Raw genomic sequence first — 22,348 nt, 5'->3', positions numbered from 1 at the left:
CATCTCGAATAACAAAAGAGAAACCATACCTTGCTTGTGCAGTTATCCTAATATGGCAGCATTTAAGGGAGCACACACAAATAATATATTACAAAGATTATTAGAGAAATGATAAAAACTGAACTGACTGTACTGATGGAAGGCTTTATTTTTAAGTTACATAATAAGAACTTTGTTTCTATGTGTACTTTATAAGTATTTTACTTATATCATCAGGTACATTCAGTCATGATTGCATGTGTAGATTCTTCAAGAATCATTTATCTAGGTAAAACACTAACACTAAATAAGGAATCTTTTTGTGATTTGGATTACCCTACTTTCATACTCAATCATTTAAACATTCAATAAATTCAACAGAATTGTTTTGCCACCAATAAGTATTATTATATATTAGTTGGGATCAAACATACAAAAATACTGTTTGGTTATTAAAACTAAAAAGGAAAAAAATTGTAAATATTTCAATAATTTCATTAAAATTGAGTCAATGGGAGATTGTCTTTCTTTAAAAGATCTGACTGGCTGCCATGGGTTACTGCCCAGGTGTATATTTGTCCAGTGTCCATAAATGACCCCTATTGTGTTCATAGTTTCATCCTTTCCAGAATAAAGCACAGCATATTAATATACATGAAGAGTCACAAACTTACCACCTCTGCAAGAGCAGATATAACTTTTCCCAAGGTTGTTAGTGACTTGTTGATATTAGCTCCTTCCTATAATGAAATAAAAATGAGTGATTAATGACCTTAATATAAAACCCAACATTAGAGTTAGTGGTATAGTTACACATATTTTAGTTATAATCTGATGGGGTTAGCATCAATAAAGAACATGTGTTTGATGTTTCGTAAGTTGCCAAAGTTTGCCATATTTAGTTATTCAAAGAAAAATGCCACTGTTTTTTTTTTTTAGGCCTGCACTCTAGCCTCACAATATGGTAAAGGCAAAAGGTCACTGAATAATTGTTTTATATCAAAAAGTCAATTCCACCCTCTAGGTGTTTTTATAGATAAATAAATAGGTAATAACCACATAGGGAACTCCCAAATTGCTCCAAGCTATAAATCTTAAATAATCATGGGACTCAATGACCCCAGAGGTAATAGACACATTAAAGGTCACACAAAATAAAAAAACAATCTTTATTAGCCAATACAGCCAGCAAATGTTAAAAAAAGGCTGATGCCACACGGGCGTATTCTCGGCAAACCGAAGAACGTTTGCAGAGAATACGCCCGCTACTGTAGATTTACCCTACCTTGTGCCTGCCCCCGAATGAATGCAATACACTTAGGTAAAGGCATAACGTTGGATATAGTTCAGTCCAACTATAACCAACAACCTTGGCCACAGATTGTATTGGAGTTATAAAAAAAAAAAAAAACCCACAATAAATCATAACAATACCAAAGTATATTGGGATATCAACTCTGTGTTTCACAGATGCATATACTTTGTCCTCAAAAGTTCAGCTGGTGCATTCCTGTATGCCAAACATTCAAAGGTGAAGTCCATGATGTTATACACTCTCAATTGAAAAAGGTTTATGGTCAGTAAAAGATGTATATATTTGAATATCCAGTTCTCAAATATAAAAAAAAAGTTTTTTTAAAAACATGTTACAAGGCATAATACCTTTCTATCAACTTGATTTAAACAGGAGAGCATATCCAGTAATAGTATCAGCAGACCTGCCAACTGTTTAAGCCTCAACTATCATTTCGCCATTAGAATGGCGCTCAAGAGGCTGCACACCTGGACCTCTGCATACTTAAGGGTGTGGTGATGTCATCATCATCACAAGACCACGGGATTGGTTGCCTGGACAAATACTACGGAACTATTTTAAAGGAGAAAGAAAGGCTAATGAGTTAATCTCAAGCTGCAGCATACCTTCAGTTCTCTCAATAGTGCCCTTAAGTCTCCCCACATTTTTCCCATTCAGATGATCAGAAGCCTCACAGAAAAAAACCCACTGAGCTGTTCCCATAATGCCACAGTCCTGCACCGAGACCCAGACCAGTGTACATGTTTAGTTAGTTAGACTATGGGGAAGGTTCCTGCTGATTGGCTCAGATCCACATTCCTAAGGGGGGGGAATGAGTTCTTAGCATTCTTGAGGGAGGGTGGAGCAGGAAAAGGAAGAGAGGAGAGAGCTGTGTGTCTCTGGCACAGGAAAACAAAGACAGCAAATCTTTTGACAGAGGTTTCTGTGAGCGCTTGTGGCTGTATTTAAATAGACCTTTATAGACCTGATAAGGCTTACTTAGTTTTTACCTTTCCTTCTCCTTTAAAGGACAGATCACTGTTAAAAAAGCTGCTAGTCCACTAAAAGCAGAATAGGAAGTCCAAATAGAATACCGTATATATTGTAAATAAGTCACTGGGGTTCAATCTTCCAATACTACAATCCTCCAGATATACACCAGGAGGGATTTAGTATCCCTTCCTCAAAATGGCACAGTTTGTTTGTCATAAATGCCTGGGCCCCTTCAGTCAGAGAGCCGATACCCCAATATACAGTGGAGGAAATAATTATTTGACCCCTCACTGATTTTGTAAGTTTGTCCAATGACAAAGAAATGAAAAGTCTCAGAACAGTATCATTTCAATGGTAGGTTTATTTTAACAGTGGCAGATAGCACATCAAAAGGAAAATCGAAAAAATAACTTTAAATAAAAGATAGCAACTGATTTGCATTTCATTGAGTGAAATAAGTTTTTGAACCCCTACCAACCATTAAGAGGTCTGGCTCCCACAGAGTGGTTAGACACTTCTACTCAATTAGTCAACCTCATTAAGGACACCTGTCTTAACTAGTCACCTGTATAAAAGACACCTGTCCACAGAATCAATCAATCAAGCAGACTCCAAACTCTCCAACATGGGAAAGACCAAAGAGCTGTCCAAGGATGTCAGAGACAAAATTGTAGACCTGCACAAGGCTGGAATGGGCTACAAAACCATTAGCAAGAAGCTGGGAGAGAAGGTGACAACTGTTGGTGCGATTGTTCGAAAATGGAAGGAGCACAAAATGACCATCAATCGACCTCGCTCTGGGGCTCCACGCAAGCTCTCACCTCGTGGGGTGTCAATGATTCTGAGAAAGGTGAAAAAGCATCCTAGAACTACACGGGAGGAGTTAGTTAATGACCTCAAATTAGCAGGGACCACAGTCACCAAGAAAACCATTGGAAACACGTTACACCGCAATGGATTAAAATCCTGCAGGGCTCGCAAGGTCCCCCCTGCTCAAGAAGGCACATGTGCAGGCTATGACCCCCAAAACACCGTCCCCACTGTCAAGCATGGGGGTGGAAACATTTTGCTTTGGGGGTGTTTTTCTGCTAAGGGCACAGGACAACCTCCTTCCCTCTGCCAGGAAACTGAAAATGGGTCGTGGATGGGTGTTCCAGCACGACAATGACCCAAAACATACAGCAAAGGCAACAAAGGAGTGGCTCAAGAAGAAGCACATTAGGGGGCGCATGCGCGCTATGGTGTGAGACAGCCGCACAAGAGAGGAGCTCCGGGACATACAGGGATTTTCCCCCGATAACAGCCTCACTATCGCCTCGCATTCGAAACCGGGTGCTAGATTAAGGTGCAGGGACATATAAGTAATGGGGAAAAGGCGCCCAAAAGACCAAGCAGGGACAATGTCCCCCTACTTACAGAAGACTCCGGCCCAGTCACAGCGTGCACAAGATGGCGCCGATGACACAGACCCGGACGCGCTCCCTTACTCCTCGCCTCCCAGCTCTCCAGGACTAGGAGAAACCGGAGCGGTAATTGACATTGCTCAAACAGGTGAGATACCTATATTACAGCCCCTCACTACACAAGCTGCCGAACTAGTTACAGTCCAAGTCCTCTCCCAGCAGTTAGCTGACTTCCATGACAAGCTCACAGATTCAATTACCGATACAATACGTGGAGCTCTTAAAGAGATACAGTCTGATATTACCAACTTAGGGGAGAGAACTGACCAACTAGAAAACACAGCAGATGCGCTAATCCTGAGACATAACTCCCTAGAAGAGGAGAATCTCAGCATGAGGAGTGAGCTCTCCTCACTAAAATCATATCTGGAAGATCTAGAGAATAGATCCAGGAGGCAGAACTTAAGAATAAGAGGGGTCCCTGAGGAGATTACAGCTCAAGATATTAGACCATATCTACGGTCCCTCTTCTCCGCTATTAACCCAGACCTCCCTGCGGAAGCCTGGCGATTCGACAGAGCACATAGAGCCCTAGGAGCCAGACCTCCCAATGCAACCACACCAAGGGACATTGTAGTGTGCTTACACTATTTCGAAAGCAAGGAAAGCATTTTGAACATCAAGGCCACAGGATACAAATTTTCAATGATATTTCTCCGATTACACTAAACAAAAGGAGAGAGCTTCGCCCCATAACTCAGAGACTGAGAGACCATAATGTAACATACAGATGGGGCTTCCCATTCAAGTTGATTGTGACGAAAGAAAACCGCCAATACATCCTTCAAGACCCATCACAGGGATCCAAATTCCTTAAAGACATCGGCCTACCACCCCCGGATCTACAGCAACCCCCCCTCGCCCGGAAGAGACAACTGCAGGACCGTCTCTCCCCAATTTGGGAAAAAGCAAGATCGACCACCGCCAAGCCAGACACCCCGCCGCAGGTTCCTTGAAGAGGAAGCCCCCGAAACCATGAAGCTTATGAACATTCCCTTTCGTCCAGGCAGTCCTCAGTTTATTTCACCTACACCCATAGTCACCTGGGACGCTCCCACACGTAGGCATGGACAGCCTACGAAACCTCCACCACAGCTGGCTCTTGGTAGAGGAACAAAAGTTGAATACCTAACTCCGGTTAATGTTTATTACACCACTTGCACTCCAAACGGAGTTTACCGCATGGAAAGTTATATACTTTTTGGTTTGTTTCCTACAGTTTCAACTTTTACATTTCTTCCCCATAATCACCCCCCCTTGGGACGATGCAGGAATATTTGGCCGTGGCTAGCCCTGCTACCCCTGGTCCTCAGGACAATGCTGAAGGGTGACTATTTTTACTTTCTATATAATATGGGACAGCCAAATCGATGCCTACGGGTACACTTACATAGCAATTTTGACTTATTGATACAATGGTTAAAATATTAACGTTGAATGTGAATGGGTTAAACAGCGTAATGAAAAGATATATGCTCACAAGGGAACTCCATAGACAGAGGCCAGATGTTGCTATGATCCAGGAATCACATCTGAAATCCCCTGATGATCTTACCCTTAGGACTAATTTGTACACCAAAATATATCAATCCACCACCAATGTTAAGAAAGCGGGCCTTATCATATTAATTCACAGGGATTGCCCATTTGAAGTACAGAATATACAGGCAGACCCTAAAGGCCGCTATCTTATCCTAGATGGATTGTTAGAGGGCAAACCCCTCAAGCTGGCAAACATATATGCCCCTAACAAAAACCAATTGCGCTTTCTTAGAAGCACCTTAGCTAAAGCAAGAGGGGATTCCCAAACACCAATAATCATAGGGGGGGACTATAACTTAGTCCTCTCGGAAACCAGAGACCGATCATATCCCTCTCCCCTCCAACATTATCAAACCCAGTGTCAGAGATTTAGGCAACTAGTCCGAACACTGGACCTTCGAGACCTATGGCGGATCCATCACCCTAAAGAAAGAGCATATACTTTCTATTCCGCTCCCCATCAATTGTACTCTAGGCTTGACTTCTTTCTGGGTTCCCGTGACTTACTTATACATCCAGCCACCTCCGACCTGATCTCTATTCCATGGACAGACCACCACGCAGTGGTATTAGATATTCATTTCTCTACCCCAGTTAAGAAACCTACTCACTGGCGTTTAAATGAATCACTTTTAAATGACCCACAAATATTTTCCTCTCTCTCCCAGACTATTAAGGAATATTTTATAGACAATGCCCAATCGGTTGAGAATATCTCCACTCTGTGGGAGGCCCACAAAGCTGTATTAAGAGGTAGACTAATATCTATAGCATCAGCTAGGAAAAAAAAGAAAATGTCGGCCAAGCTAACACTAGAACTGAAACTCTCCAGACTTGAACGTAAAGCCCTCACAGATACATCCGCCAGGTTACGTAAAAAGATCATAGGGATACGCAGGGAACTTAAAATGGTTCTATCAGGGGAAATAGAAAAAGCTTTGAAGTGGACAAGGCAAAAATTTTACGAAAGGGGAGACAAGCCACACACCTTACTAGCCAGGAAATTGAGAGAACAAATTGCTCGCTCGGCTATAGTATCTATAGATAAGACCAATGGAGACAGAACATTCTCCCCTTAGGAGATAGCAGAAGCCTTTCAGGAATACTATACTAAACTCTACAATTTACCAACACTTACAACCCAGACACAAGATTCTGAAACTACAACCAGACAAGCCTTCCTCATAGAAAACGTACACACTGCCCTCACACAACATGATATAGACAAACTAAACAAACCAATCTCAGAAGAAGAAGTCAAAGAAGCTATTAAGTCCTTTCCAACTTCAAAAGCCCCTGGCCCTGACGGATACACATATGCATATTATAAAAAAATTTCCCCCCTGCTGACCCCATACTTAGTAAAGCTCTTTAACTCCTTCATGACTGATAATACCATCCCACATATGATGCTACGATCCTACATCACACTACTGCATAAAGAGGGCAAGGACCCCAACCTATGTGGGAATTACAGACCAATTGCTCTCCTAAATTCAGACCTTAAAATATTCACCAAATTGTTAGCCAACAGATTAGGCCTACTCATGCCCCAACTTATCAACTTAGACCAAGTGGGATTTATCATTGGCAGACAAGCAGGAGATAACACACGTAAGGCCATAGACTTGATAGATGCACTAAATAAAACACAGACCCCGGCCCTACTACTTAGCTTGGACGCCGAAAAGGCATTTGATCGCCTCAATTGGGATTTTATGTTTGAATTGCTCCAACAAATTGGTATTAAAGGCCCGTTTCTGAGAGCAATTCAGCAACTATATTCTAACCCCACGGCCACCCTCAAACTCCCTGAAGCATCCCAGTGCCAGATCCCCATCCACAATAGCACAAGACAAGGATGCCCCTTATCCCCGCTCCTCTATGCACTTAGCATTGAACCATTAGCAACAGCTATTCGGAAACACAGAGACATAACTGGCCCCAAGATTCAAGAACAGGAATTTGTTGTCTCCCTATTTGCGGATGATATTCTTTTAACAGTGACAAACCCCATAATTTCCCTGCCTAACTTACACGCCCTACTAACACAATATAGCAAGCATTCAGGGTACAAACTAAATATTGATAAAACAGAAGCCCTACCGCTCAATCTCCCAAACCAAACCAAACCAAATTAAGGAAGTCTTAACTACAAAATTTCCCTACAAATGGAAAACACACTCCCTTAAATACCTAGGCATCCAGCTAACCAAAACCTATAATCAGTTATACCAATACAACTTCCCCCACTTATACAAGAAATCAAACAACTCCTACACAAATGGAGTGCACTCACAATTTCCTGGCTAGGACGTATTACGGTAATTAAAATGGCAATACTCCCCAAGCTCCTATATCTATTTGAAACCCTTCCTGTTAGAGTCCCTAGAACGATCATTAAAGATCTACAAGTAGCCATCTTTAAATTTATATGGGGCAAACGTCATAGAATAGCAAGAACAGTAATGATGGCCAGTAAATCCCAAGGGGGCCTGGCAGTCCCCCATTTACAAGCCTACTACGATGCCACCCATCTACGCCAGATACTGGGCTGGACTACTTTTGCCCCCACTAACAGATGGGCCCATATCGAATCCCTTTGGATCTCCCCAACCCACCCAAACTCACTACTCTGGGATGATAAAGGAAAGACCATCCCAAACCTCCTCCACCCAATGCATTTTACCCTTACCCTATGGAAAGCTTGCAAAGACAAGTATCGTCTAGCAAACCAGTACTCATTGGTGAAACCCCTTTTGGCTAATCCCTCTTTTATCCCAGGGATGTCCGAGAGTTTTATAAGTTACTGGGGTACAATAGGGCTATCCAGGATCTATGACTTCTTAGACCCACTGACCTTGAAACAACGGTTGTTCGCTGAAACCCAAACTAAATACCAGGTTCCCTCCTCACGATTCTTTGAATATATGCAAATCACCCATTTTATTCAGACCAATCTCGCAAAAAATCCACACCCTCAGTCTCTCACCCCCTTTGAAAGACTCTGTATTATAGGACTACCTCGGAGAGCTCTGATCTCCATCCTCTATAGCTTGCTGACTAGCTTACCTGAAGACCCTTTCCCCAAGCATTCATACATGCTAAAGTGGGAAGAGATTACCTCTATGACTCTCCCTCTAGATGAATGGGTAGATATTTGGGAAAATGCCAGGAAAATGGCGACATGTGTTAGGCAAAAAGAAAACATATAAAACCATGTTCTTCTGGTATGATACACCCGAAAAGCTCAGTCATATATTCCCAGGTACCTCCCCATTATGCTGGAGAAACTGTGGGGAACGGGGGACACTCCAACATATTATGTGGCAATGCCCCACAATATCTGGGCTGTGGAAAGAAATAGAGGGCTTATTATCTCGCATCATGCTTAAAAATATTCAACTAGATATCTATACAGCATTGGTGGTTAGACCAATATTAGATAATACAGCTGTAGAACAAAGGTTGACAAATTTTATTCTAACAGCTACCAGACTTGCGATCACTAGACAGTGGAAGAACCCCCTACCCCCCAGACTTGGAGATATCCTCTCAAGGGTGAGAGACATGAGGGAAATGGAGCACATGACGGCCAACATCCGTGACCAATACAAACAATGGGAAAAGGTCTGGTCTAGATGGGACCACTATATAACCAATATAAGGACATAGAACAAGTTACACCCGGGACTAGACTAACACCCCCACCCGATCCACAACCACAACTAATTTCTCTCTTCCCCCCCAAGGGACCCAAATCACCCTACTTGTTTTTTTTTTTTTTCCTCCCCCACCCCCCCCATCTATCTGTTTCTTTTACTAGGACAGGCAACCACAGATGTTTCGCTTAAGTATAAAATAAATTGGTCTATTTGTTCAATGAGAAATGTCAATAAACAGATATGTAATGTATTTGGAGACAAGGGTAACCCACGTTACTCAATGGACCACACTGCAATATGCCTATTACTGATTTTCTGTGTGCCTGTTACAATTACCATGTATAAAAAAACCAATAAAAATTTAAGTTACAAAAAAAAAGAAGAAGCACATTAAGGTCATGGAGTGGCCTAGTCAGTCTCCGGACCTTAATCCAATAGAAAACCTATGGAGGGAGCTCAAGCTCAGAGTTGCACAGAGACAGCCTCGAAACCTTAGGGATTTAGAGATGATCTGCAAAGAGGAGTGGACCAACATTCCTCCTAAAATGTGCGCAAACTTGGTCATCAATTACAAGAAACGTTTGACCTCTGTGCTTGCAAACAAGGGTTTTTCCACTAAGTATTAAGTCTTTTTTTGTTAGAGGGTTCAAAAACTTATTTCACTCAATGAAATGCAAATCAGTTGCTATCTTTTATTTAAAGTTATTTTTTCGATTTTCCTTTTGATGTGCTATCTGCCACTGTTAAAATAAACCTACCATTGAAATGATACTGTTCTGAGACTTTTCATTTCTTTGTCATTGGACAAACTTACAAGATCAGTGAGGGGTCAAATAATTATTTCCTCCACTGTAAATGGCATTAATGTTGATAGCCCAATATACTTTAATATCGATAACAGATTATTCAATTATATCAGGCATGTCGCCACTTCAACACCCAATTCAATATGCTTTGTTCATAAAATAAACTCTGTTGGCATAGAAACTTAGTACCTTAAAGATATACAACAAAAGATTTCATAGCTTACATATAATGAATAATAACACCATGACAATATGCTTGTGACAAAAACAATGCTGTTATCAATATACTGTCACGACCAAAAATATTGCCTACTTAACACTTTATTCAATTAACTCTTAAATTACTGAAAATTACTAACACAGGCCTACTGTAAATCCCTTGTTTAAAGGGCAACTCCAGCTCCCGAACCAGAGTACTTGATAGTACGTGATATGACCAAACACCAAAGCACGTGAAAAGTAATGTGGTCTGTGCTGTCCAGTGTAGTGAAACGTGTTCAGATCTAAACAACCACTCTGTAAGAGAATGGCCGAACATAGCAGGGCTTACTACTCAGGACAAGACTCAGCAGTCTATCTCCTGATAACAGATAAGTTCTGTAGAATACAATAGTGTTTTATCTGTTATCTGCTATGTGCCTGTGCCTTTTCTCCTTTGAATGGCTGCCCCCATGGCTACACAGCAGCTTATTTATATAAATTATAGTAGACTTTCTGAAGTAAACACACAACTTTTACCAGTGCAGGGCAGCAGCATATTATATTTTAGTTACTTTTTTACACTTTCATTTTTTGGTGTTACTGTTCCTTTAAAGCTCCGTGTTTACATGACAAAGTGTTGTGTGGTTTTCAGGATTCGTATTGGGTCGGCCAGAAGAACGGATTTGGACGAATCTGAATCCTGCCGAAAATCCCGAATCTTGGCTGCATCCCAAACCAAATCCTGGATTCGGTTCATCCCTAGATTTCCCTTCCTTATTGATATCACATGTGCAAGGAATCGTGGGATTTGGAAGATGCAGGCTGAGCACAGTTGACTACATAGTAACATAGTAAGTTGGGTTGAAAAAAGACATACGTCCATCACGTACAACCATAATGCCTATATCCTATATATAACCTGCCTAACTTCTAGTTGATCCAGAGGAAGGCAAAAAACCCCATCTGAAGCCTCTCTAATTTGCCGCAGAGGGGAAAAAATTCCTTCCCGACTCCAAGATGGCAATCGGACCAGTCGCTGGAAAAACTTGTACGAAGAGCTATCTCCCATAACCCTGTATTCCCTCACTTGCTAAGAATCCATTCAGCCCCTTCTTAAAGTTACTGTATATAATGTATCAGCCAGCACGGCTGATTCGGGGAGGGAATATCACAACTTCACAGCGCACAGTAAAAAATCCTTTCCGAATATTTAAACGGAACCTCCCTTCTTCTAAACTGAGTGGGTTCCCTCGTGTGGAGACCAGAACTGAACAGCATATTCTAGATGGGGCCTTACGAGCGCTCTGTAAAGGGGAAGAATAACCCCCTTCTTCCGTGAATCTATACCCCTTTTAATACAGCTCAAAACTTTGTTTGCCCTTGCAGCTGCTGCCTAGCATTGCTTGCTACAGCCAAGTTTATTATCTACAAGGACTCCAAGGTCCTTCTCCATTATGGATTTGCCTAGTGCAGTCCCATTAAGGGTATAAGTGGCTTGCATATTTTTACATCCCAGGTGCATGACCTTACATTTATCCACATTAAATCTCATCTGCCTCTTAGCCGCCCAGATTGCCAGTTGGTCAAGATCCTGCTGCAAGGATGCCACATCCTGGATAGAATTGACTGGTCTGAAGTTTTGTGTCATCTGCAAACACTGATACATTACTTATAATACCCTTCCCTAAGTCATTTATGAACAAGTTAAACAAAAGTGGACCCAGTACAGAACCCTGAGGGACCACACTGAGAACCTTATTCCAAGTAGAGAATGTACCATTAACAACCACCCTCTGTACCCGATCCTGTAGCCCGAGGGTGTATTCCATCTGGCCCAGGTGCCTTGTTTAAATTTATCTTGTGTAACCCTTTAAGCACCATATCCTGAGTCAACCACTGTGTAGTTGGAGCTGAGGCAACAGTGCAGCTATTGGGTGGGACATGGCCCACTGACTCCTCTACTGTATACACAGAAGAAAAGAACTGGTTAAGCACATCTGCCTTTTCTGTATCTGCTGTAACCATATTGTTACTATAACTCAATGGGGCCACACCCTCAACCTGCATCTTTTTACTATTAATATACTCATATAGATTGTAAGCTCTACGGGGCAGGGACCTCCATCCTCTTGTGTCTTTGACTCTTAACTTATTGCAACTGTTACTGTATCTTGTATTTATTTGTATTTATTGCTATACTTTGTATTTATCTATTATCTTATTAACCCCCTGTTTGTATTAATGTATTCTACTGTACAGCGCTGCGTACAGAAGTAGCGCTTTATAAATAAAAATATACATACATACATACATACATACTTAAAAGGAGAAGGAAAGGTAAAAACTAAGTAAGCTTTATCAGAAAGGTCTATGTAAATACAGCCATAAGCACTCACAGAAACGCTGCACTGAGTTCTCTGTAAAAAGATCAGTTGTGTCTGTAATTCATGTGCCACAGACACGCAGCTTTCTGTTCTCTGCTCTTTCCTGCTCCCCCCTCCCTCAAGGAAACTCACTCCCCCCCTTAGGAATGTGGATCTGAGCCAATCAGCAGGAAGCTGACTCATAGTCTTACTAACTGAGCATGTTCACTTGGTCTGGGTGTCTGTGCAGGAGTGAGGCATTATGGGAACTTTCTTTACACAGCTCAGTGTTTTTTCTTCCTGTTTTGCTTCAGATATTCTGAACAGTAGAAATATGGGGAGACTTAAGGGCACTACTGAGACAACTGAAGGTATGCCTGCAGCTTGAGATTAACTCTTTATTAGCCTTTCCTTCTCCTTTAAAAAACTTTTTGGGGTTAGTCTTGGCCTCTACCGCGATGCGCTCCTCATTTTCTATCTTTACCTCCCGGATTGCTGTTTTACAACACTTGTTATAGTGTTTATATTCATTAAACGCAGCTACTGTCCCCTCTGACTTATATTTCTTAAAAGCTTTCCTTTTTTTCCCTATTAACTTCTTTACCTCAGTGTTAAGCCACAGAGGGTGATTCTTAACACTACGGGTGCATATTTTTTTAAATTATGTATACTGCAAAGTTGCTTGAATGATGTTTACTTTTCAAAGAGCTTAAGTTGTGTTTGGGTGTAGTTCCCCTTTAACTATTTAAGGGGGTCTATACCAAAAATGAGATTTTCATATGAGTTTTAAAAGAAAAGAAATGTTCTAAATGTAGGTAATGAAAACATGCTGTGTGGTGTGTGTGCTCCCTTTGTAGCAAGTCTGTCTTTCAAAACAACCTACTCTGACCAAAAGCTGTATGTAGTGATAGTTTGCTGAGAGGAGTAGTAAAAAATAGTAAAAAATTATCGGATTATTTCAGAAACCATACAGAATTTTTAATTGGTTATAGTTAAAAAGATTATTTGCATGAGATAAATATGACAAAAACAACAACAAAAAAAAAAAGATGTGAATTGCATAGAATTTTAGCATTTTAGAGATATTTTGCAGGACTAATAGTCTAATAGCTAGGGTAGGCCCTCACAAGAACTCATATTTTACTCCAGTTAGTAGGCACTTCAAACACTATGGATATAACAGTAAACAATCGAGGTGGTTGGTGCTTCAAGTAGTACGAGTCCCCACACGGGGAGGTGATTTTGGTAAATACAACAAGAAGTTCTATAGATAGACGGAACACACTAGCCACCATGGGGTTAAATGAGAATTTAAGTTATTCCTGTTTTTATTAATTGCTGGGAAAATAATATGTATATATACAGTTATATGGTTTATTTTAATATGTATATGCTTTACCTCGTAATAATGGGAAAGTGATTCTTTTTTTCACTTGTTTGCCAATGTACTTTTATTCCTTTTACAGCACTTTATGCCCTTTACAGTACTTTATGGACTCATACTAATTCAAAAGAATTGTACTGTTTATGGGTACTTTTTTAATTAAGGTATTATGTATCCTTTTGCATGGGTAATTTTTGATAATGGGTGTGTATGTAAAGAAAAGCTTTTTAGCCTTTAAGAGGTTGTCACATAATTCACAGAGGGTGGGGTTAGGAGTACCCTCCCCTTTAAATATGTTTTTCCTGCACGCACTTTGTAAGAGCACTTGATGAAGGGGATATGTCCTTGAAACGTCTGCTGGATCTCTATTTAAAGGAGAAGGAAAGGCTAATAAAGAGCTAATCTCAAGATGCAGGCATACCTTCAGTTGTCTCAATAGTGCCTTTAAGTCTACCCATATTTCACCTGTTCAGATGATCAGAAGCCAAACAGGAAAAAAAAACGCTGAGCTGTGTAAAGAAAGTTCCCATAATGTCTCGCTCCTGCACAGACACCCAGACGAAGTGAACATGCTCAGTTAGTTAGACTATGGGGGGGAATTCAAAAAAGTGGTGATATTCCGACAAAATAAAAGGGAAGATAGATTTGTCGGATTTTCCACCTAATTCACAAACCTCTATCTCCACTTTTGTGAATTTGTCTTTTAAATAGACAGTTTTCAGATTTTGTCATTTTCCCGGCATTTTTTTATGAATTTGCCTTTAGCTCTTAGTAAATCTGTTGGTGCCATCAAACCTAGTCCCACAAGTACATGAGCCTTGGGGTAAGGATTTTACCAACAGGATTTGGCATTTCACTTGCCATTTATCATTTCACTTTAGGGGCATTTCCTGAGGGGTAATTTTAGTTTGCCCAGGGAAACTATACAACATTTTTTTCAGGACAAGCTGGGCTTTCTAATGTTTTACTCATTTACTCATTACTGGTCAGCAGCAATCCGGCCCACATACCAACATGCCCAGTAAAGAGTGGTCCAACAGGACTAGGATACACCGGGTTTTTATCCAGTGCCCTGTTGGGGCAAGTCCAACCCTGTACCCCAATATTCCAGTGTGGGTGCCAGTGTGTATGTGCTGTTTGCTAATCACCAATATGGCGGCTGGGAACAGGTGGGGACTAATGCTGTCAGGCAGCTCTATAGTTCTGGACATACTATGGGGGCACAGATAAGTTGGGGCAAATGTCAGTGAAGTGATTAGAGAGGGGGCACTGCTGCCAAAACTAAAAATTTGCCTGGGAGGCTTTACTTTTCCTTTAAATAAAAATGTTTACAATATATTCACACAAAATGTTATTATTATAAATGTTAAACGACAAATTCACAAAAGTGTCTGTAAACTGTCTTTCTTTCACCAAAAACAGAAAAGTGGCGGTTGAGTCGGAATTTAGGCGGATTTCTGTCTGTGAATCTGAAGAAAGTGTTTTCCACCACTTTTACTCCAAAAAAGGGCTACCTCCACTTTTGTGAATTCCCCCCTTTGAGTCAGCATCCTGCTGATTGGCTCAGATCCACATTCCTAAGGGGGGGGGGAGCGAGTTTTTGGCATTCTTGAGGGAGGGGGGAGCAGGAGAGGGGAGAAAGAGAAAGCTGCCTGTCTCTGGCACATGAATTACAGACACAACTAATCTTTTTACAGAGAAGTCAGTGCAGCATTTCTGTGAGTGCTTATGGCTGTATTTACATAGACCTTAATGATAAAGCTTACTTAGTTTTTATCTTTCTTTCTCCTTTAAGAAATAAAATGTTATAAGTTTTTCGCACAAAGAAGCATTTAAAGGAGAGTGCCTGAGTCGTGGTGATTTCAATGTATGGCCACCCCTTAGGCAAAAGAGGGATGTCCTAACCACAGTACCCGCTGTGCATTTTATGAAGGTATTAAGATTTATTTGGCTAGTTATGAACAAGTGCTAAGTATGCTCTCATTGCATCATGATTAACAACAAGGCCTCTCTCTTAGGTAATGCTGTGTTCCCTAAATTAATATTTGCCCCCGGATTCCCTTTAGCTGATAATTCCCCTAGTGGCAGCAACTGTCAAAAACAAAACATACAAAAATGATAAGTGATACACAAGGCCTATGAATTGATTCTTAGATGATTACTTACTTTTAGACGAGTACCCTTTGCTCCAGTTGAATCAGCCCTCTCACTCCCTGCCAAATCCACTAAGCTAATCTTGCTGACCTGTACAAGTTTTTTTAGGAGGATAAAAAAAATTGTTTAAATTCTAATTAAAACCACTTTCAGACAAAAAAAAAAATGGTAAATTAGGGGTACAGTACAATAACATTTTTATATACACACACTCTGGGCTAAATGAAAGTTAAAATTTAAGTTTAAACAAAGTGACACATTTATCAAACTTTATCATTCTGTTCAATGAGGAGATGAACTGCTCAGTCTGAATCCTGACTCTAAATTTATTTATGGCCAATCCTTGTGGGAAAAAAAAATCAAATACATATATTATATACATATGCAGTAAAGCCATGGCATCAGTACAACATATTCTCTAGTGCAAAAATGAGAATAACTATTGGTGAGTAGGAAGGGTGGAGTACGAACTGTCAAGGTGAATAATTAGTCCAACAGCTGGAAAAAAAAATAAAGGAAAAAGCGATAGCATCGAAAGTGTACACCTAGGGGCCGATTTACTAATCCACGAACGGATCAAAAGCGGGCGAATGCGTTTTTTTCGTAATGATCGGTATTTTGCGGGTTTTTTTTCGGCGCTGTCGTGACTTTGTCGTAAATTGTCACGACTTTTCCGTAGCCATTACGACTTGCGCGTTGTCGCGACTTTTTCATTGCCGTTGCGAAAAAAACGTACTGTCGCACCGAAAGTTTCAGATTCATTCAAGCTTCAGTATCGTGACTTTCCTTGGGCCAGGTTGGAGCTGCAGAGTGCCATTAAGTCCTATGGGAGGCTTCCAAAATCATGCGGAAAAAAAATCAAGTCGGAAAGGTTTGCCCGCCATTTATGAGCGCTCAATACGAAAAAGTCGTAACGGCTATGAAAAAGTCGCAACAATTCGCGCAAGTCTTAACGGCTACAAAAAAGTCGCGACAATTCACAAAAGTTCACAAAAAAAAAAAAAATCGCAAAAATACGAAAAAGTCGCACAAATGTTCGTTTCCAATCCGATTTTTTCCCATTCGGGATCCAGATTCGTGGATTAGTAAATCAGCCTCCTAGTGTGCTATGCAGGTAGAGACATTACACCAACAGAGCAGAAGAGAGAAACAGTGTTAACAGTGTTTATTCACCTTGACAGTTCGTACTTTTTGTAAATGCTGGGTCGGTCCATGATGTCTCCTCTAATTGTACCGCGACTGTCAGTCCGCATATTTCACATCACATACTTTTTAGTCTTTGCTCTTTTTTATTTGTTTTACTAGACTCTGTGTTCTTGCTGTTTTTGACTATATGCTAATTTTGTGGTGATGGAGTTGTTTTTTGAGGTGGGTTATGGGCGGAAACTGTCACGTCACTTATTCACGTCACTTTTTCAATGTTCCTGCCATACACTGTATTTATGGTTCACTCTCACTTGGTTTTGTAACCAAAACCTACAGCCGAAACTTAAGTCCTATTGTTTGAATAAAAACACTTTATTGACTTCATAAGTCCTGTTAGAGCGGCTTCTTCTCCATGAATTCCTGTCTACTTGAAGACTGCACCCAGGTATAATTTCCTGCTATAGACACGAGTGCCGGTAACCCCTGCTTGATATATATAAAATACTAATCCAATTGTTTAAAACCAATCAACATGTAACACACCACTTAGTTAACCATGTCTAGTAAAGCTAAAATATAATCAAGAGTATTATAAAAAAAAAAAAAAATACATATCACAAGGTTAATCATAGTATCCAAGCGAAGTCACTTCTGCTGCCAGTGAGTCCAATGCACAAAGCACCTTTTTGAGTCCACTGGTGCGTCAACATGGGCAGTACTGAAATAAATAAGTAATACTGCTCACCTTTTCTGTGGAGAGGTTTGTCCCTATATCTAGTCTCTTTTGAGTAAACACAATAGTGAATACTGCATGGGAGCGGCTGCTGGTCTCATTCATGTTGGTAGCGGCTACAGTCCTGAGAAAAATGAAAAAGAAACAATATATCATGATCCTTTATTTAAAATAAATATATATACATTGATGAACACAACACCCTGAGACTTTGGAAGTTATCCCACTTAGAAATCATGGAGGGGTCTGAAATTCACATTGTAGGCGCATTCCCACTGTGAGAGACACCATTTAAAAAAAAATCAGGAAATCACATTGTATGATTTTTAAAGAATTTATTTGTATTGCACTGCTGCACATAAGTATTTGAACACCTGGCAATCAGCCAGAATTCTGTTCTGTTACTCTGCCTTTAAAAAGTCCACCTCTACTCCACTCAATCTAAATTAGTAGCATCTGTCTGAGCTCTTTAAAGGAACAGTAACACCAAAAAATTAAAGTGTATAAAAGTAGTAACAATATAATGTACTGTTGCCCTGCATTGCTACAACTGGTGTGTTTGCCTCAGAAAGACTACTATAGTTTATATAAGTTAGCTGCTGTGTAGTCATGGGGGCAGCCATTCAAAGGAGAAAAGGCACTGGTTACTTAGCAGATAACAGATAAACCCCCATTATATGGGGCTTATCTACTAGTTATCTGCTATGTAACCTGTGCCTTTTCTCCTTTTTTCCAGCTTGAATGGCTGCCCCCATGGCTACACAGCAGCTTATTTATATAGTAGCTTTTCTGTAGCAAAAACACCAGTTTTTTGCAGAGCAACAGCACATTATATTTTAATTACTTTAAAACACTTGAATTTTTTGATGTTACAGTTCCTTTAAAGACACCTGTCCATCCCACAGTCAGTCAGACTCCAACTACTACCATGGGCAAGACCAAAGAGCTGTAAGGGGCTACGGGGCGATTGCTAAGCAGCTTGGTGAAAATATATCAACTGTTGGAGCAATTGTTAGAAAATGGAAGAGGCTAAAGGCGACTGTCAGTCTCCCTAGGACTGGGGCTTCATGCAAGATCTCACCTCATGGGGTATCACTGATGATAAGAAAGGTGAGGAATCAGCCCAGAACTACAAGGGAGAAGCTGGTCAATGACATGAAGAGAGCTGGGACCACAGTTTCAAAGGTCACTGTCAGTAGAACACTACACCGTCATGGTTTCAAATCATGCATTGCCCCTGCTCAAGTCATCACATGTTCAGGCCCGTCTGACATTTGCCAATGACCAGAGGAGGCATGGGAGAAAGTCATGTGGTCAGATGAGACCAAAGTAGAACTTTTTTGTCTAAACTTCACTCGCCGTGTTTGGAGGAAAAATAAGGATGAGTTGCATCCCAAGAAAACCATTCCTACTGTGAAGCATGGGGGTGGTAACATCATGCTTTGAGGGTGCTTTTCTGTGAAGGGGACAGGACGACTGCACTGTATTAAGAAGAGGATGAATAGGGCCATGAATTGTGAGATTTTGAGCAACAACCTCCTTCCCTCAGTCAAAGCATTGGTCTTCCAACATGACAATGACCCGAAGCACACAGCCAGGATAACCAAGGAGTGGCTCCGTAAGAGGCATATCAAGGTTCTGGAGTGGCCTTAGCCAGTCTCCAGACCTAAATCCAATAAAAAAATCTTTAGAGGGAGCTGAAACTCCATGTTGCTCAGCAACAGCCCTGAAACCTGACAGATTTAGAGGAGATCTGTGCGGAGGAGTGGGCCAAAATTCCTGTTGCAGTGTGGTCAAGAACTACAGGAAACATTTTGACCTCTGTAATTGCAAACAAAGGCTTCTGTACCAAATATTAACATTGATTTTCTCAGGTGTTCAAATAAATACAAATAAATTCTTTTAAAATCATACAATGTGATTTCCTGAATTTGTTTTTTAAATGCTGTCTCTCACAGTGGGAATGCACCTACAATGTGAATTTCAGATATATGTGCGTGTGTATATATGCGTGTGTATATATAAGAGAGAGAGAGAGGAGAGAGAGAGAGAGAGGAGAGAGAGAGAGAGAGAGAGAGAGGAGAGAGAGAGAGGAGAGAGAGAGAGAGGAGAGAGAGAGAGAGAGAGAGAGAGGAGAGAGAGAGAGAGAGAGAGAGAGAGAGAGAGAGAGAGAGAGAGAGAGAGAGAGAGAGAGAGAGAGAGAGAGAGAGAGAGAGAGAGAGAGAGAGAGAGAGAGAGAGAGAGAGAGAGAGAGAGAGAGAGAGAGAGAGAGAGAGAGAGAGAGAGAGAGAGAGAGAGAGAGAGAGAGAGAGAGAGAGAGAGAGAGAGAGGGAGGGAGAGAGAGAGAGAGAGAGAGAGAGAGAGAGAGAGAGAGAGAGAGAGAGGTGTATACGTGTGTGTTTATATAAAATATGTGTGTGTGTATATACATACAAGGGCTGTGAAGAAGAGGTTGGATGTCATGTCGGAGTCAAAAAGGCATTTTTTCCCCTTCTGCACCAAATTAGAGCGGCAGCTTCAGAAGGGGTTTATTTCCTTCCTCTGGATCAACTAGCACTTAGGCAGGTTATGTATAAAGATATATAAAAGGTTGAAACTTGATGGACATGTGTCTTTTTTTCAACCTAATTTACTATGTTACATCCAGAGAGGTGTGGGAAGCTTGGAACTAATCTGTCACTAATCTGAGTGTTGTCTCACAAGAGGAGCATTAAGGCTGTGACACACAGTGAGATTAGTCGCCTCGTGACAAATCTACCTTGTCGCTGGCGACTAATCTCCCAGAAATGCCATCCCACCGGCTAGAATAGAAATCGCCGGTGGGATGGCATACGCATACAAATTGCCGAAGTTACCGAAATTTCCTTTCAAGGCAACTTCGGTAAATCTCCCCATGTGTCACAGCCCTTACGCTAAAGATAGAGTTGCAACATTTCCCATAATCAAGATAAAGAAGTACCACTTAAAAGTGGGGAACGGGTTATAAATATTTACAATTATCATCATTATTATTTATTGTGTTAGACAAAGAAATACCAGCTCCCACTTTTTATAATTTTAGAGAGCAAGCTCCTATATAGTACATTCACCAAAGAAAACTCTTTTTAAGAAAAAGAGAAATTGGAAGCGGACCCAGACAGGCAAGTTATTACCCATTACCCCTCAAACTCAACCACTGAGAGCTTAATCACCAATGCCTGCTGTGGTGTTGACGCAACTGATATCTGCATTGGAAGGGTCAGCATCTTTAGCATATTTGCTGCTTTTCTGTGCAGAGTTTAGATTCAACATCTCTTGCGCTCCATTCACCACAATTAGCAGAAACTTCAGTTATCAGCTGCCAATAATTTGAATAAAAAAAGAAGAGCTACCTATTATGAGAGAATTATAGGGTATATACTACAGCTGTAGAAAACACATTCTCCCTCACTCAAGTATTGATTGTTGTAGTAGAAGTCCTAACATGCCCTGGTATTAGGGAAACAGTCGACCATTTACCTAAACACAAAATTTTGCTATATGGCCCACCACACACATAGCCAACTAAATTACATCAGCCCTGAACTAAATTACAGCTACAGATTTTACACAGTCCTCATCTACTTCTGCATGCACTCCATGCACATGGATGAAGTTGGGCACATCATTCCCACCCAAACCATACCATTTATATTGCATAATCCCCTCTGTTTTCCAGCACCATCAATAGCTTTCACCTGGCAGCCATTTCCCCTCTGACATCATCAGTGACATTTACATCAAGTAAAGTTCATGCAATAGAGAGTTCAGGTTTACGCAGGCAGAACTTACATTGATAAAAAGTTCTATTTGGATTGAGCACAGTAACGCTTAAAGCTGAGCTCAGGAGAGAAGGTTTGGGGAAAAAAAAAAACATGTTTCTCCAGCAGAGTGCACAGCTATGAAAACCAGCAGTGCCTTCTCTTCATTGGCTGATAGACTGGAGGGTGTGTTAATAAACTTAGCATGCTCAGTAAGCCGAGAGCCAAAGTCAATTCCTAAGAAAGAGTTTAAATCATTTGAAAGGCAGACCTCCAATGTGTGCAGCATTGTTATTCAATCTCCTATATTTTCATCTATTTATCCATCTAGAAGTCATATTTTTAAAAAAAAAAAAAAAAAAACTGCAGACATTAAGAATAAAAATCCCATGATGCAGTGCTCCTTCACTAAGACCAAGAACTGGAGCAGGCATATAGAATAGTCATTAGTAAGCAGCGCATGCACATAAAAGAACTTTGTGAGCTCGCTAGGGTGAGTGTGCAGACTAATTTTTTAGCCATGCACATATCTTTTATGCCAGCCATCTTAACGACGTAATGAGAGAAAAGATCCTGTTCACAACAGAGCGTTATAAGATTCTGTTATCAGAATTAACTGCAGGAGAAAGGAGAGCAATTTTGAAAAACTAAGGTAGCAGTCAGGTACAACAAGGGGGGCTCTTCTAGATACTAGAGATTGGAAATATCTAGATTGGAAGATTTTTCTTATCCTTTAAATACCATACAACACCAATATTGTAATATGAAACAATTTGTCCAAATCCGTTAATTAACATTATTAGAATGTTTTACCTTGTGAACACATTACTCAATTTACTATCCAGT

General features: G+C 40.7%; 1 protein-coding gene across 9 annotated transcripts in view; it reads right to left on the bottom strand.

Annotated features, from left to right (window-relative positions):
• The window catches only part of kif1b (kinesin family member 1B), a 201,103-nt gene that overhangs the window by 135,231 nt on the left and 43,524 nt on the right, over positions 1–22,348 (bottom strand). For 5 of the 9 annotated variants that reach the window (XM_012966952.3, XM_031905975.1, XM_018095819.2 and 2 more), the window contains exons 7-10: positions 17,736–17,847; positions 15,857–15,934; positions 654–719; positions 30–47 (exon numbers count right to left, since the gene is read on the bottom strand). In XM_012966952.3, coding sequence (XP_012822406.1) covers positions 30–47; positions 654–719; positions 15,857–15,934; positions 17,736–17,847 — 274 coding nt within the window. The remainder of the gene's footprint in view (positions 1–29; positions 48–653; positions 720–15,856; positions 15,935–17,735; positions 17,848–22,348) is intronic. The other 4 variants (XM_031905974.1, XM_012966956.3, XM_031905977.1 and 1 more) reach the window with 1 other exon arrangement.

This window comes from Xenopus tropicalis, chromosome 7 (assembly GCF_000004195.4).
Source record: "Xenopus tropicalis strain Nigerian chromosome 7, UCB_Xtro_10.0, whole genome shotgun sequence".
Lineage (NCBI taxonomy): Eukaryota > Metazoa > Chordata > Amphibia > Anura > Pipidae > Xenopus > Xenopus tropicalis.
Note: the sequence above shows the minus strand (reverse complement) of the source record. Positions and strands in the feature narration are given on the sequence as shown.